This window comes from Branchiostoma belcheri, unplaced genomic scaffold, assembly GCF_001625305.1.
Source record: "Branchiostoma belcheri isolate BF01 breed outbred unplaced genomic scaffold, Haploidv18h27 scaffold65, whole genome shotgun sequence".
Lineage (NCBI taxonomy): Eukaryota > Metazoa > Chordata > Leptocardii > Amphioxiformes > Branchiostomatidae > Branchiostoma > Branchiostoma belcheri.
This window is the reverse complement of record NW_017804298.1, coordinates 954,971-972,926: the sequence shown is the minus strand read 5'-3', so window position 1 is coordinate 972,926 and position 17,956 is coordinate 954,971. Positions and strand designations below refer to the sequence as shown.

The following is a 17,956-nucleotide window of genomic DNA, read 5'->3' as shown; positions in this document are numbered from 1 at the left end:
TTGGTCAAGTTTTGTTTATTTCACCAGTTTAGTGGGCGTAGTGAGAGATGTGAGTGGTTAGGTCTTGTCTGGCCAGGCGGATGGATACCATGGAAAATGTAGGTCAAAGTTGAGGTTTAATGTTACTATCATCAGCTGCGGCGGGAATTTGAGGTGGTCAACCCCCTGTTTCCTTTCTATTTTTGGAAATCAGACCCTTGTTGCTACCTGGTGCAGAAAAATTTTTGAGATTGGAGTATGGGCAAGTACTTTCATGAGGTGTTGAAATAGTGTATTTAAGCATGTGTTCCTATGGCAAGATCTAATAGTACTGTCTGCCCTTAATTTGCCGAAATTTCGATGTTTTTCCTTGGTATTTTGCACGATTCAAGCAAAGAAAACAAGTTGATCACATGAACAAAAGAGAAATACAGCACTGGGAACCTAATGGTCCGTTTTGTTGGGCGTTAATTTCTCATTTCGAGTGAAAATTTACGTGCATCACATTGTGACCATATGGTGTAAAATCTGATTTTCGGCTCGATCCGAACCAAGCACGGCCCGTAGACTTGTCCTTTATGATTTCTAGATGACTATCGGTACCAAAATACGGGAAAATATTGTTGCAAAATGAGAGAGACGGAGACTAAGGTAAACTTCTTTTATTTGAAGGCTGGATTTTCATTTTCCTGGCAGGCTTCTTTGTATGTAGTGATCATCAGTTATTCAGTAACAACAAATATGGATTTTTGTTCCGGTCAAAAAACCGGTACCACCGACGTTCGGTTTTTTGGTACCGGACCGATAAAGTTTTACGGTCCGAACATATTTAAAAGATTGATATTTTGAAGAATTTCAGTAATGCTACAGATTTACAAACTATTACCGTTAACGTTATATATATATGATGTAAGAATAGGCATTATTGGTTTCAGAAGGTTGTAATATGGGGGCTTGTGTAGTTGCAGAAAGTGTTTCCAAATTGCAGGACGAAATTTTGACTCTTCTGCAATATTGCAGAGCACTGAAAAAAAGTATTTCGACCACTGCTGAAAAATTCTTTGTATCGTGTCGTTGAAAATGCCAAATTGCCCAAAAATTGTCACTTAAACCTTTAACTTTAATCCCACGTTAGGCGTCACTGAAAAATTCTTTGTATCGTGTCGTTGAAAATGCCAAATTGCCCCAAAATTGTCACTTAAACCTTTAACTTTAATCCCACGTTAGGCGTCACTGAAAAATTCTTTGTATCATGTTGTTGAAAATGCTAAATCGCCCCAAATTTGTCACGTTAAACCCTTAACTTTAATCCCACGTTAGGCGTCACTGAAGAATTCTTAAAAATTGCCACTATTTGTCACTTAAACCTTTAACTTTAAATCCCACATTAGGCGTCACTGAAAAATTCTTGAGTTCGTATTGTGTTGTTGAAAATGCCAAATTGCCCCAAAATTGTAACTTAAACCTTTAACTTTAATCCCACATTAGGCGTCACTGAAAAATTATTGAGTTCGTATCGTGTCGTTGAAAATGCCAAATTGCCCCAAATTTGTCCCTTAAAAATTTAACTTTAATCCCACGGTAGGCGTCACTGAAAAATTCTTCTTATCGTGTCGTTGAAAATGCCAAATTGCCCTAAATTGTCACTTAAATCTTTTTTATACTTCTTTGGACATGTGTTTGATTGAAAGTATTCTGCGCAAAAATGTGTTGATCAATTTTCCCGCCAAAAAACCCCACCTAATTGGCACCCTCACCTGGTTAATTAATTGGATTAAGTTTTCCCGCCAAAAAACTTAGTATATGGAGCACTCTAACCTTGAACTTGTGCCCCCCTCCCCACTCTTCCTGCCCCCTCTTAACTTCTTCCACAACTCACACAGTATGTTAGTTACACTGTTCCAACACTTTGGACTTTTTTGGACATGTAACTTCTTCGAACACATAGTCACCACACTTTGCTACCCAACACTTAGTTGATTGAGCAGTTTTTCTGCCACCACAACTTTAGAATAACCTCTCGCTCTCGTGGTCGGTCAATGCACTAAGTGTACTCCCCGTGGGATGTCTTTTTGGGAGACATTGATGCTTCGAAACATCAGTATACCAGTGCAATTGACTGACCAGGAGAGCGAAGGATTATTCTAAAGTTGCTGTGGCAGAAAAACTGTGCTCGATCAACTAAGTGTTGGGTAGCAAAGTGTGGTGACTACGTGTTCGAAGAAGTTACATGTCCAAAAAATTCCAAAGTGTTGGAACAGTGTAACTAACATACTGTGTGAGTTGTGGAAGAAGTTAAGAGTGGGGAGGGGGGCAGGAAGAGTTGGGAGGGGGGCGCAAGTTCAAGGTTAGAGTGCTCCATATACTAAGTATTTTGGCGGGAAAACTTAATCCAATTAATTAACCAGGTGAGGGTGCCAATTAGGTGGGATTTTGGCGGGAAAATTGACTTTACAAGAAATCAGCAAAACAAAACTACACCCCCATTACTTGCTCAAAAGTTCTTTCAGACAAGATTTAACAGTTTCAGCTATTTCAAAACCTGCCCAAATTTTCAAACTAATGCTGAAAACTATCTGCCTGAACTACCGTAACTTGAATGCAGTACTTTTTAAGTAGAAAGTCTTTACATAACATGTCAACTCAACCTCTCTAACAGTCTATCTACAGTATTTTACCTGTGAAATGACTTTAACGGGAGCGTCTTTTTAACGAGTGACCATTCTGGGGCTGTGACCTTATCGCACGAATATGATTTTTTTGCTGTGGCCATGTACAGATTGTGCTCCCATTTATTAATCTGATGTTTTATAAATTGAAGTCAACAGTTTTACTTGAAATTAGTCTTTTAAGCGAATGACCAGTTAACGCCCTGCAAAATGTTGGCCCTAGCACATCTGGGCAAAAATCCACCACCACAAATGATAAATTTAAAGTTCAAACTGGTGTCTCCTGAATTCCTGCAAGGTTTCCGTGATGTACACAATATTTTGCCCCCCAAAAAAGTACTCTAAAAGCGTGTACAGCACGGAAACTTTGCAGGAATTAAGGAGACACCTACATGTGTATTTGTACTTGTATGTGGTGGTCAGGAGTTTTAGCCCAGTTATGCAAGGGCCAATATTTTGCAGGGTGTTAAGTGGTCATTTGCCTAAAAGACAAAAGTAAAACTGTCAACTTTGATTTATAAAGTTCAGAGTAATAAATGGGAGCACAATCTGGACATGACAAAAGCAAAAAAATTCAGATTCATGCGACAAGAACAGCCCCAGAATGGTCATTTGTGCTCATTCACTAACAAGACTTTTAACTTAGAAAGTCAACTGAGAGTATATAATTATGATCCTCATATTAATATTTATCTTTTGCAGAGACCATCGGGACCGTGAAAGAAATCCTGCCTCACTGTTAAGGACATACCTGCTGGACACTGGACATTTATCAGCCTCTAACTGTAACTCTATCTACAGTTTAGTTATACCAAGATTGATTTTTAACCTTCTACCTACACTATAAAAAAAGTAGAAAACTTTAGAGTAATTATAATCCTTGTAAAAAGACTAGTAAACATTTTTGTTTTGCTGATTTCTCCCTTTGAAACATCACACACAGCTTACCTGTAGTACATTTTACATCTACAGAAAGAAAGCACAACATTGCCTTTTCCATTTTCTGTACAAAAATAGGGCATATTCCTAACAATCATTATGTGACCAAAGTACTTTCCCAGAAATCCACTCGTCATTAAACTTGAATATTATCATGTTTAAAAAGAAAAGTTTGTGAAATGCCTATAATGTGTTTTTGGATATTTTGTTGACATGAATAATCCTGCTTGTTATTTAATTTGTTACTTGACAACCGGAGACAAAGTATAGAATTTTAGGTAAATCAGAGTCTAGATTTGTATGCTTTTTGTGTGCTTTTCGCAAATTTACAAGCACATTACAGAGAAAAAATATAGCAATTAGCACGTAAAATCACAATGTTTATAATTATATTTTCAGAGATTTAGAGCACTCCGGGTTAGAGATGGATAGAGTCAATAGTCTTCAGAGGATGCCATCCATAAAATTAAGTCAGTTTTGCCAAATAGAAACGGTCTTTAAAAAGGTAGATGTGAATCATGATAAAGAGGATATCGGGGAGAACAGTTTGATCACAAATGCTGTTGAAAATATATCCCATTGCTATACAGAATGAAACAACAGGCAATCATAACAAGTGCTTTCCTAAATAGGAAAATGTACTGTGTACTCCGTCATATTTGCAATAAAAGATTAGTCACAACCTTAAACTAAATATCAGTTAGGAATGTGAACTCTTTCTGAAATGACAACAAATAGCAGGGAGGGCTTAGCTTCAACAATGGCCGAATTACCGGTAAAATGAAAAATTCAGAGGATCGCAAACATGCCCTTTCCAACATCTTTCATTGTCATCTTTAAGGGTCTGCATGGGAGGTCCCTATCACGCTTCGCATGCTAACTTCTGTAAGGCAGCGCCCGCGATTTACATTTGTTAAGCTTGGTTTCACGTACATTACATTTGACATTAAATCGTTGTTCGACTTCAAATTATGCAAAATTGAAATGGCAAGGTGCAGAATGCTGCAATTAAGCAACGACCACTTATCATGGTTCACTTGTATCTGGCTGGACGTTTTATCACATAGATGAGAGCTTAATGGTGACTAGATTGACCTGACTTCTATTATGCAAATCTAAAATGGCTGGTTACGCATTGCGGCATGCAGACCCCATTTTTGAAAGAGTTTATAAATAAAAGCCAACTCACAGCCAAGTCCGATGTTCTCTTCTCTTGTAGATAGGTAACAGGTCCTTCAGAAACAGGTAGATACATCTGGAATAAGTCCTAGAGTGTGGACAGGTACACAGGATAGCTGACAGGTCCCACAGCACACACAGGAGACAGGTCCCACAATGTCAGCTAGTAGCATCTCAAGCCTAGGTTGTAAAAGAAATACACATTCAGAAAGATCACAGGCCAAATACTAGTATAACAATTACTCAGAGCCTTATAAATTGCAATACTCACATCATTTGTTTGAGATTTAAATAAATTAAAAGTGCTTTGAGTCGGGGGCAAGAGCAGATTCCGAGTGGGGAAAGAGCAGAGCAAACTCGCAGTCAACATTCAATCAAAAGTCAACATATTATTAGGAAAACATATAATATTAAGACCATGGAAAAATCAAAGTACATTTCACATAAAATACCTCACAACAGTCACCAACAACACACAGAATGCTATTCAAACGTCAGTTCAACAGCATTCCAGCACATCTTTAGTGACAGAACATTATGGGAAAAGATGGCTTACATAATGCAGATATAAATCAGTAAAAAATTAAGAAAACAGAGGAGGAAACGAGCGTATCTAATGTACATGTAGTCATCATGGTAGTTCAAAACGGACATGAAAATAGCGTCCCCGAACAGCAGCTTTTGACTAAGTGCAGGTTTAAACACAGGGAATCGTCACCGGCGCAACTTATCTTCATTCCTTCTCTTCTATGTTCTTCTTTCATTGTGAGGCAGCCACCTACCTGAAGATACCGCTGCCTTGTTTCTCTTCCTTAATACGAGATGGGGTTCACGAAGGCCTCCATCCAGGGAAAGGCGTGTAAAGTGCCTTTCTCTCTCAAGGGCACAAGATCGGTGACATGGCAGGATTCGAACCCGGGACCTCGTGGTTCTGAGCCGAACGCTCTGCCAGCCGTTGCGCCACACGCCCAAAGAATTGCAATGAGTTCGGCCCAAATAGTTACGAGAACATAGAGGACAATGTTTAATTCGACTCACCTCCTTTAAACGGACGTAGCTCGTCTTAAAAGATGAATTTTAACCACCAAGTTCTTCCCTGTCCAAGCACCGTGACTTGCCATCTTGCTCTGAGCAGCAGCATGGTCTTACCACCTGATACGGAATCACCATAATTTGCATTTTCTCAATTAGATAATTAAGTTAGGCCATGTTGATTTGATCATATGGATGACATCCATGGAAGCCCCAAAACTGATGCGATCGTGCGAATAAAAAGAAGTTGCCTTCATTCTGAAATCTAGGTGGTCACGAAGGTTGAACAATTGACTAAACACACAAGTAATGTCATTGGCATGGTTCATTTTTTCATATTGGCATGGATTGCTTCTCAAAAAATCGATGTATTGAAAAGCAATCAAATGCGGGACGCACTTGACGCAGACACGGTCTTAATTTAGCGCCGCCCAGTGATGAGTTTCAGTACTGCAGGCACTGACCTCTACCCTCAAAAGCAGCACGCACCTAACCGTTAGGCGGACATAACTTGTACGATGTGGGTAATCAAGACTTAAAAAGGACGACCAAAAGTTAACCTGTTTACCACTAATCAGCGAAACTACGTAGCCAAAAACCTCTCTACTTCTCCTTTCCAAAGCCTCAGCCTTCCTTCACAATTACGTATATGTTACCCTAGCTGGTTAACAATGCAACAAGTTTTCGTATTGTGGCATTTTCTTTGTTTGGAGAAAAATAAACTTCAGTTTCTGACGATGTATTGAAATGCACTCACATGCGGGACGCACTTGACGCAGACACGGTCTTAATTTAGCGCCGCCCAGTGATGAGTTTCAGTACTGCAGGCACTGACATCTGCCGTCCAAATCAACACGCACCTAATCGTTAGGCGGACATAACTTGTACGATTTGGGTAATCAAGGGATAAAAAAAGACGACTAAAAATTAGCCTGTTTACCACCAGTCAGCGAAACCACGTAGCCAGGAAAAAATCTCGACTTCTCCTTTCCAAAGCCTCAGCCTTTCTTCACAACTGCACATGTGTTACCCTAGCTGGTTAACAATGCAACAAGTTTTCGTATTGTGGCATTTTCTTTGTTTGGATGAGTTTCAGTACTGCAGGCACTGACATCTACCGTCAAAACCAAAACGCACCTAATCGTTAGGCGGACATAACTTGTACGATGTGGGTAATCAAGAGATAAAAAAGACGACCAAAAGTTAACCTGTTTACCAATAATCAGCGAGACTACGTAGCCAGGAAAACCTCTCGACTTCTCCTCAACCTTCCTTCACAACGGTAACATATGAGCAGTTGTGAAGGAAGGCTGAGACTTTGGAAAGGTGAGATCAAGAGGTTTTCCTGGCTACGTAGTTTCGCTGACTGGTGGTAAACAGGTTAACTTTTGGTCGTCTTCTTTTTATCTCTTGATTACCCAAATCGTACAAGTTATGTCCGCCTAACGGTTAGATGCGCGTTGATTTTGACGGTAGATGTCAGTGCCTGCAGTACTGAAACTCATCACTGGGCGGCGCTAAATTGAGACCGTGTCTGCGTCAAGAGCGTCCTGCATGAGATTGCTTTGCAATAACGTCGTCAGAAACTGAAGTTTATTTTCCTCCAAACAAAGAAAGTGTCGCAATACGAAAACATGTTGCGTTGCTAACCAGCTAGGGTTACATATGCGTAATTGTGAAGGAAAGAAAGGCTTTGGAAAGGAGAAATCGAGAGGTTTTCCTGGCTAGGTAGTTTCGCTGCCTGGTGGTGAACAGGTTAACTTTTGGTCGTCTTTTTTTATCTCCTGATCACCCAAATCGTACAAGTTATGTCCGCCTAACGGTTAGGTGCGTGTTGATTTTGAGGGTAGATGTCAGTGACTGCAGTACTGGAACCCGTCACTGGGCGGCGCTAAATTAAGACCGTGTGAGCGTTGGCCGTGACAATGGCTTTTTAATCCTGATTACCCAAATAATACAAGTTATGTTTGCCGGACTGATAAGCCGCTTAAACGTTGAATTATCCCTACTGTGATGAGCCTGCTTTTCTGCAATGATAGTTTTGACCGTTAGGCGGCACTTTTAGCTATGCGCACGGATATTTTTACATTTGTTCCTGACTATCATGATTATCCAAATAATGCAAGTCACAATAATACATGTTTCAGACTTGTTACAACATTTTTTATTGGACACTGTGCAATCATTCTGCTTGAGAAAATATATAATTTTTACTTCTCATCATAAAGTGTACAAAATGTCAATATCAATATATACAATGCAATTTATCAATTGCTCATCTTAGACCTACATTGTCGACACCGAAACTATACAGAAGTCTTAAGCTTTCAATATCTTGATCTCAGTACTTGGTGAAAACATCGCAATGATCTTATCACAATAAGACTATAGACATATAAATTGAATAAATTTGTAAATTAACGTAGTGATATTTACATAATCTTTCAGAGAAGAATTTTATCTATAACAGTTTCCAGAGTATTTAGACAAATACGTCCTATTTAAGTAGCCGCGAGTGCAAGTCTACCCACTTAAATAATCTGACAATGCTATGGAGGTAATTACTTCATGGTGAGACATAGAATACTCAGAAGAAAAATAGTTCTTATCGCAAAAGAACAGTCACCCTGAGTGTTAATCTCCAAGCAGATCCTAGGGTTTTAAAAGACAGTGGCGTATTGGACCCTCTCTGGCTAATGGATACTGCCTGGCCAATTTGATACTGTCTTTTTGCCACCCTAGGATCTGCTTGGAGATTATGTGAGTGTCAGCTCTTATAATCACCAAGCAGATGTGGGGTAGAAAGATTGTAAATGGATTTTTTTTTACTACAAGCCTCTCTTATCTCCAAGCAGATGTTGGGTGGCAAAATCATTATGTTATGTAGCTGCCTCTTCCTGCTATAAAAATTATGAATCGCCTCCCTAACAGAAATGCTTGGATTTCAACCTCTCATTGCAACTTTCTTGGGGCATTCTTTAAAAAATATTATCATATCAAATAGCTCACCTTATTTCAATAGATTGAGTTTTGGTCATACAGCTAAAAATCTTTCCTCTTGAGTTGCATTATTTTACAGTTTTATAAAGAAGATTGCAGCATAAGGTACATGAGCTACAAGCTGAATTGCACTGATTTGTACATTCAATCATATGTGGCAGAAACATCAACTTACATACAAAACAAAGAAAACTCTGAGGCAAAACTATACAAAATGCCTAACTATGGGTGCAAGGTAAAGTCTTACAACAGTCTTACTTTCTAAATTAGCTGATAGTCTGTGAACCTGTGACACATACAGCTCTATCTGTTAACAGCAGTGATGATGACGTAATGAGCTCTGTTGTGTTGTTTTTTTACTGCAAGCTTCTCTTACCTCCAAGCAGATATCGGGTGGCAAAGTTGTCACGTTCATCTAGTTCTCTCTTTCTTTGACAAATTCAGATTCAAGTAGACAGTCTGTGGACCTGTGACACATACAGCCCGGCTTTGTTGACTGCAGTGATGATGACGTAATGAGCTCTGCTGTGGTCCACCCCCGTCAGGGTCATGGCCGTTTCCATGGTTTCCACCCACTGCATGACGTCACTGCCTCCCCTCACGGTTCCCATGGAAACCTCGTACACTAGCTCTGATTGGCTAAGGAAGTTGCCTGTCCAGTCCAGGTGCAGGATGTCGGGCGGCTGCCATTTGCTGATGACTGATGAACCTAAGTCATAAGAAATTAAGATTTGCATGCTTACCGTCTGGCATATCAAACAACATTAATCAGGAATAGGTTTAATGTAAGATTAATATAAAGGGATAGGGCTTATTGGCAAAAGCTTAACACAATAAAGGAAACTGAATCCACTGAATACAAAGTTTAACATATCTTTGTACTTATATACTGTATAAGCATATACGCATTTTTTGTTGGCATTTAATATTAGTCTCAGTGCTCGAGTAACCTGCTATATTTCGATGTCTATCAAACATAATCCTCAGAGCCTCTGACTAAAGTACTGCCTCTTGTTGCTATATGTTGCCTTCACTTGTGGAATGACATTCCACCAAACTGATGAAATTAATCATCAAGATAGATGAGTAGATCTTTAGATACAAACCGTTGACTGTTGGCTGTTCTGTCTCTATCGTGACGTTGGTCAATACAGCATCGCTGACCAGCCCTCCCATGTTCACAGCCCTACAGAAGACGGTGTAGGTTTGCTGTGGCTCCAGCCTCAGTCCTGACAGACTAGCCGACGTCTCACCGTTCGCTCCTGCTGACAACCATGTGTGGGTGGAGTTGTTCGGTCCACTGATGGAGATCTGGAAATGTGGAAAGAAAATTAAGAAATTTAAGGTCAATCTAACAAACCTGGTGATATAAAAATACCATAGCACAGAACCATAAAACAACCGATTTGTAAGAATTAGGGCAGCAATTTGAGTACAGTGTAAAAAGTACAAAATAGTATAAACCAAGAAACAATTTAAATTACATTTTGCAGTATCAAAATAATAATCATGTCAATAATTCTCAAATATTAGCCTGGGTAATTTGCTACTGTAACAGGGCTCCTTTCGCTCACTGACATAAAAGCCACAGTTGCCTGAAAATCTATTTGGGCCAAAAAATGGCATCTTTAGCGATATGTAATGTGATCTCAGTATTGTGCTATGCCTCATTTCATACATCTGACAAAAGTTCATGTATTTTTAAAGACTGCTGAGAGATGCAGCAAATTACAGTGCAGTAACTGTACCTCATAATGATCTATAACAGCCTCATCATAAAACCCTTCCCAGAAGAAGCGAAGTTGCTCCGCGGTGCTCTGATGGCCGCCCTCGGTGGGGAAGGGTGTTTGTGACGGGGACGTCACACGGAGCTCAGCAGCCATGCTGTCCGGCGAGCGCACCACCAGGGTCACACCGTCTGTCACCGCCTGGGACTCCAGACCGGCGCGGTTCTGACATCGCACCGTGGTGTAGACGGTCTGGCCGTGCTGGATCAGACCTGTGGGGGCATGTGAAGTTGATATCAGTATCATGTTAACTTAAAGATTAACTTTATTTCATGTAATAGTCATGCCTTATGAGGTAATGAGTTATAGACCAAGATATAATAGTTTCTCCTGAAGAGAACTGCTTTAAAGAACCATCAAAGAGTGGAACTGGAACAAGAAGTAAAGCAGGGGCATCCTCACTAGACAGCTTTATACATTTAGTGCATAAAGCTACAGATGTGAAGTTATACTTGGGCTATACAGGTACAGATACAGAAGCTGATGTGTGATGCCAAAGGGCAGTTATTCCAGCTGATAGTACACAGTCACAAATATCCCCAGTTAGAAACAGTACAGTCATAAGAAAGTTAAATTTTGTGAACTTTACTAGAACTCAGAGTTCAGGTTCACAAAAGTTTAATGTAATAACAACAAGGAATTCACCTGTCAGGTTGTTTGAAGATGATGACAGTTTGTCCGTGGGCTGGAAATGTGAGAGTTCTGTGGAGCCTGGACTGAGACCTGGAAAAGAAACAATATGGGAGTAAGTAAACAAAAAAAGTCATGCAAAATCTTAGATGAGTAGTGTTATAAAGAAATTGTCATTAAACTTCCACATGACAAGATAGGAGTTTCTTAATGAATTATCAAAGTTGGTATTTCTGTCACTATCCCTCAAGATCTTCAGTTAGAAAATCTGATAATATTCATTCAAAATGACTGAGTTATCATGCAAAGTAAGACAAGGAAGACAATGGCTCAAAGACCTAAAAAAAAGCAAAGATATTTAGACAGATTACCTTGAGCAGATTCACACAGACTGACACCGCTCTCCTCATCTTCAACCTCCCAACTGGCAGTGAAGATCAGGCTGCTCTGGTAGTCTGTGTCTTCCTCTTCAGTGCCATCCTTTAATGACAGAAAATATATATTAAGTACATCTTATTTTAGATAGCTGTAATCAAGGAGGTTAATATACAGTGTACAATATAATCTATATTGCTGTAACTCAAGTCTGGGGGGGTGTTTTTGTGTTTTATCAGACTGGGTATATGTCTATTTAGTTTTCTTAGCATCCGTGGGCTTCAGTGGTAATAATGGAGTGTGTAAGGATCTCTATCGAGTGTTTAATTCATTAATTGCTTCATACAAATAGGGTCCCCGGATACTGTAGCAAAAGCATCAAAGACATTACCTGACTACTGTCTGTAAGATATGGGAACTTGCTTTTTCACAACCAGGAAAGACTCTCACCTTGCACCGCTATATGTAGCCATTGTAGGTGTAAGCAACGCGAGAGTCTTTCCTGTAAAAATCTTATATCTTATGCTCTATACCAAGCTGATGAACCTATTTTCGGATGACTTTTTAGTTCTTACAATGACTAAACAAACAACAGACTCACCCTGATGTTCCCAATCACAGGAGCAGTGAGGTCCACCACGGCAGGTTCGGAGTACACCACAGTCCGGAGTTCTGCTGCGTTCGTGGCGACCACCGTCACATGGACGGAGCTGCCGTGCTGGAGATGGAGGCTCTCGTTCCAGGCGGAATTTCTCCTCCCAACTGACTTAAAGCCCTGCAGCTGGGTCCCTCCTGTAGTCATAGACAGAAACATATTTAGATTCTAAAGGATTTAGGAAATAAAAGAGATGGAGACTCTTGTTATGGGCAGAAGTTCTCCTTCCAACCAACTTAAACCCCTGCATCTGGGTCCCTCCTGTAGGCAGAAAACATGCTTACAGTCAGACTGAACTTTAAAAGATTTAGAAAGATTAAAAGAGGTTGAAAGTAAAAGATTGTGCTAGCTTAAACATTATACTTAGAGGAGGGTAGTATTTGTTCTAACTTAGTTAAGTCTGATTTCCTACCCCAAGAAGAAACACCAAGAAACTATTTGTACGTCATGTTTAAAATCAATGCTAGTATATAGACCACAAAGCAAAATTGAATGTCTTGTTGTGAAGTAAGGGCTAAAAAGTAACTGTAACTTACAGTAATTTTTGGAGACACAAAAGAATACACATTACAACTGTTATACAGCCATGGCATCTGTCCTTGGTGCTGAATATCTGATAGAACTTAACCCACATACCACAGAAATCCATCTATAATAGGGCTATGCTGTTGCCCAGGTAAAAACAACAAATAAATGACACCAGAAATATTCAGGTGGTACATCAACCTCAGGATCAGTGTGCAAGCACATCTAACCATTGGAAGACAGGGAACAACATATGCTAAACCAGATAGTGAGTGTGAGTGTACATTGTAGGAAAGGGACATACCTTGCACTGTTCCTATGGCCCACTCGTACTTGACAATGGGACTTTCCAGGTCCTCTAAATCCCAGCTTGCCTGAACAACATGCCAGTCTGCCGCTGTGCTTGTATGAACGTGTACCAACCCCACGCTGTTCTCACTGTCTGACTCCTGCGTTGCGCTCACGTTCACAAGCCGAACGCTGACCTGGTCTAACACCATCCCAGCTCTACCCACAGAGCTGAACGTGATTTCAGACTCAGATCCAGTTGCTGTGAAGTAGTAGACATGTTGGTGCCAGGTTTTAATGGATTCTTCGCTTGCTTCGCTGTGGTCGACCGTCCCGAAGCGTTGGTACAGCTTGAAAGTCTTGTGCAGTCCTGGGGCTGAAACCTGTGTTTCATACAAATGTAATATACAAAATAATGTGTATATTGTATAGTGTATAATTAGTGTACATTTAACTACATATCAAATTCCTTTTTCAAAACAACGATGTTATTTGTACACAAAAATTTGTGTAGCTTCTAATATCATATACATGTAGTTGTATTAGGCATTGTACTAGTTATGCAACCTGAAATGAAAAACTGAGTTACCTATTGCTAGTTTAATTGTAACTGTATGTATTGCAGGATTTGTATTTTAACTTAGATTTTGATCTACTTGATAGTTGACATTTGTTATGTATTACATCTGCACCTTTTAATGAGTCAAAACTCACTAGCTGAATCCGTCTGTGTTGGTCTGTCTAATGACTTGTATCATTGCCAATATATACAAAACTAGTCCAGACCATGGACATTTTAGTTGGAGAAGAAGAGGAAGAAAAAGAGCAAAAACAATATCTGAAAAGCTTATCATAATTTACACAAACCTTTCCCTCCTGTGACTGAAGTGGCAGTGAGATTTTCTCCACATGTCTGACGTGAAACATGAGTTGGTACTTCTGGCCAGGTTGTGTAGATATCTGCTGTGAGACGCTGCCGTGAAGATGTAGATACATCTGCCCATCCTTGGTGGCAAACCCTGATGCCGCTACAGCTTCTGCTGTACCTGTATGGATGAATGAAGGAATGGGCAGTGTCACAAGACAACCATTTCACAGCCACAACATTAATTGCCTCTTCTCTTTACAAAATTATTTAAAATATCTTATGTAAGCTTAGACAAAACACACATCGAACTCAACTTGTGGTATACAGTTTACATGGAAATGTGGAACAGATAGCTCATGTACAAAATAATGTTACAGTATTATATAATAAAGATGAACAATGTCATACATTGTTTAAAATGCTCTATCAATAGCTAGGGTTTGTCTCACTGTTCTTGCATAGTTTGGAGGTCAGAGCTGAGAAATAATTGTCTTCATTTACATTCACCTGAATTATTGACAAGTAGTGAGAACTTGTTGCAAGCAAGGGTATTCAAAAGTCAGTCAGTGTACAAAACAAACGTTGTAGACTTAAAGAGATTTGATACTAGACTCAGGGAGAAGAGTTGCTGTTACAGTTCTTTACCTGTAGCTCTATGCCTAGAAGTGGCCAACGGTCTTGCATTGGGCGACACCGTTAAAAAAAAAATCTCAGATTTCATCAACATGGTAAATAGTTACCTGATATATTCCATCCTGATGCTCCCAGGGCCTGCTCAAATGAAGGATTGTGAACAAGATTCCTGCCGAAGTTGAGCTTCTCCACAGGAACAGGAGGAGTGGAGTCCACAGTGATGCCGCTGGAGGACACTGGTGATGAGGACAGACCTGCAGCATCCACGGCTGTCACAGTTGAGTAGTACTTTGTACCTGAAACAGATGTAAAATGTGAGATCACTGAGATGCATAGTTTGTACTATATACCTAGCAATTGATGATGTTTTCAGGAATACGTGTACATGTATTTTAAACCAGGCAATCAGGGATGGCAGAGAGAGAGAGATAGAGAGAGAGAGTGACTGAGAAAGAGAAACAAACACACAAAGAGAAAGATTGAGAAACAGAGAGGCAAACATGACGACACTTGTGATGAGGACCGGCCAGCAGCATCTATGGCTGTGAGTCTGTGACAGTCGAGTAGTACTTTGTGCCTGAAACAGATGGAAAATGTGAGATGCATAGTTTGTACCATATACCTTGCAATGGATGATGTTTTCAGGAATATGACTGTGTACATGTATTTTAAACAAGGCAGTCAGGGATGGCAGAGAGAGAGATGGCAAGAGAGATTGAGAAAGAGATACAGACACACAAACAGAAAGAAACAGAGGCCAACAGACCTGCAGCATCTATGGCCCTGACAGTTGAGTTACTGTAGTACTTTGTTCCGGTTGTCATGGAAACAGATGGAAAACATGAGATGTATAGTTTCCATTTACCTTTAAATACATAAGATGAATGAGATGTTTTCATCAAATAAAATATATATGTCATGTACATGTGAGGGAGAGAGACAGAGGGATCTAGAGAGCTATACAATGTACACACTCACATCATCATCATCACTCACATACAGAGAAAAAGAGGTCTAGTCTAGAGAGACACACACTCAAGCACACACATACACAAACACATAATATTACAAACACTAAGGCACACAGAAACACACACATAGGCAAACATACCTGTCCTTGGTGCTGAATGCCATCCACACACAAACACCCCCTATACAGACACACAAACACACACACACACACACACTCACTCTCACACATAGACACACACACACACTGTCTTTGGTACTGAACGCCATCCATACACATCATCTAAGCTTGGATAATGTGTGTGAGTGACACACACCTTAACATTAAGACAATCAAAAAACTAACTTACCTGATACAAAAGTCTGTGAGAGTTTCTCAGTTGCAGAAATCTGCACACCGACATCCCTACATGACAGGATGTCCCCTGCTCCAGGCCTTGACCCCACACACCAGACATAGTGATGTATGTAGGACTCCAGATCAGAGAATCCGTGCCAGGTGGCCCACACGGTGTGACTGTCGTTCTGATAGTCCGCGTCGTGAAGACCCAGGCCATCGTACACTGTGCCTGCTGTGGGGGGGACCGTGTCTACCTGTTGAGAAATGTTCAGAAGATGTCAAAAATTATGATGATTCATTATGATAAAAAAGTTGTGAAAAATCAACAACAACTTTTTGTGTAGCAATGTTAACTAAGAACTGCAAGGCATCTAAGATTTAGAATCTAAATGCGTTAGTGTCTTGGAATTTTTTCTAAGGGCAGGTCATTGAAAGCCATAAATGACAAACAGATATTCTCTCATCACTTTAATGGTATGTATGATCCAATACATGAATGGGTGAATGAATGAATACAAGTTGAAGTTTAATACATGGTTACATGCATGTATTCCTAAACTTATACATGAAGGACAATAAAGGAATGTACAAAACAAAATGATACATATAGCAGTATGTGATATTAAGAACTATTATGAAGTAGTACTTTGCTTTACATTTAATGCACAAAACACAGAACAGAAAGACTACCTTGATGCCATCTGAAGTAACCGTGGTGTACAACCCTGCATGGTTGGTTGCCCTGACACTGCTGTAGTAGGTTACACCTGTCAGCAGGGACAGGTTGTCCAGTGATGTCCTGGTTACATCAGGGGCTGTCCTCACAACTCCCCAGGCAATCATGTCACTAGCTGCACATGGAGAGGATTCAAAATGGTAAATGCACTTGTCAATGAATCTAAAGCTGATAAATTTACATGGGGAACACAGTTATAACATAGTTACAAGAAATATGAGATTTCAAACTACTAACAAGTATCTAGAGTTTTTGTAATAAACACACAGATCAAAAATAAAATCAAGACAGAAAAAATGGGAATAGGTACAAGGAAACTACATGTACCATTATGGTTTGAGACAACAATCCCTATATTGTAGAACCATCAAACATAAGTTAGACTGATAATTTTAGACATTTAAGCAAACCAAAGGCGGTTCAAGTCAGACTGAGAAACATTACATATTGTACATTTAACAGTCTGTTACCTCCTGCAGCTGTGCCCAGAGCCAGCTGGTAGTTGTTGATCTCCCCGAACGGATCAGGGAAGACGCTGTCCCAGGAAACTGCCAGCAGGGTCTGACTGGTGGTGAAGTCACGGTCCTTGTTGGTGGAAATGTTTTCCAGATCTTTCACCTGAGGAAAGAAGTTACAGAGTCAGAATCAGATATAACTTACCAGCCATTCACATCACTTTATACATAGCTTGTTTTATCTATTTTTAACTGAATGGCTACATATAGTTCAAGATATAGAGAGACAGACACACATAGATTAAAGATGCACACACACAGACATACTCAAACAAACTCAAAGGAAGGGAAAAAGAAAGATAACAAATCTACAATGCATAATGTCTAGTGAATGACTATCTGTAATAATCTAAATTAAATAAACAATACAATGTACTGGAAAGCATAGATGAAATAGGCTTATAATGATCATCCAGTGCCTTTTGCATAATTTTGTTTTCATTCTTTTGTTTCTTTTTTCACTCACTCACCTTTCTTGATGCAGACACCTGTGGTGGCAGTGGCAGGCTCTTTACTCCATCCGAGGTGAAAATGGCGAAGTCATTCTGACTGTACCAGGCTCGAATGTACCAAACATACGGCACACGGGGCTCCAGGGATGCTGCGGGAAATAAAGATTATATTTAGAGATATTATCAGTCATTACTTAATTGATGTACATGTAGCTATGAAATACATGACTATTATATGTCTAATAAAGACTAACTGAACTGAATATAAGATAATGAAAATATCAACTTAAAAAGTTTGAATTGTGGTAAAGTATCATGTTGTGTTTTATAGCAGATCGTGACGATTTAAAGTGTTTGAGATTGCAAAGAACATCACTTATAATAA

General features: G+C 39.7%; 1 protein-coding gene across 1 annotated transcript in view; it reads right to left on the bottom strand.

Moving 5' to 3' along the window:
* Positions 1 to 9,111: 9,111 nt before the first annotated feature.
* The window catches only part of LOC109483586, a 45,020-nt gene continuing 36,175 nt past the window's right edge, over positions 9,112 to 17,956 (bottom strand). Inside the window, exons 43-55 of the mRNA XM_019786621.1 lie at positions 17,590 to 17,720; positions 17,075 to 17,222; positions 16,559 to 16,719; positions 15,879 to 16,122; positions 14,667 to 14,855; positions 13,926 to 14,104; positions 13,075 to 13,441; positions 12,192 to 12,382; positions 11,587 to 11,695; positions 11,231 to 11,308; positions 10,605 to 10,797; positions 9,905 to 10,149; positions 9,112 to 9,507 (exon numbers count right to left, since the gene is read on the bottom strand). Of these exons, the coding sequence (XP_019642180.1) occupies positions 9,245 to 9,507; positions 9,905 to 10,149; positions 10,605 to 10,797; positions 11,231 to 11,308; positions 11,587 to 11,695; positions 12,192 to 12,382; positions 13,075 to 13,441; positions 13,926 to 14,104; positions 14,667 to 14,855; positions 15,879 to 16,122; positions 16,559 to 16,719; positions 17,075 to 17,222; positions 17,590 to 17,720 (2,498 nt within the window). The 3' untranslated portion in view covers positions 9,112 to 9,244. The remainder of the gene's footprint in view (positions 9,508 to 9,904; positions 10,150 to 10,604; positions 10,798 to 11,230; positions 11,309 to 11,586; positions 11,696 to 12,191; positions 12,383 to 13,074; positions 13,442 to 13,925; positions 14,105 to 14,666; positions 14,856 to 15,878; positions 16,123 to 16,558; positions 16,720 to 17,074; positions 17,223 to 17,589; positions 17,721 to 17,956) is intronic.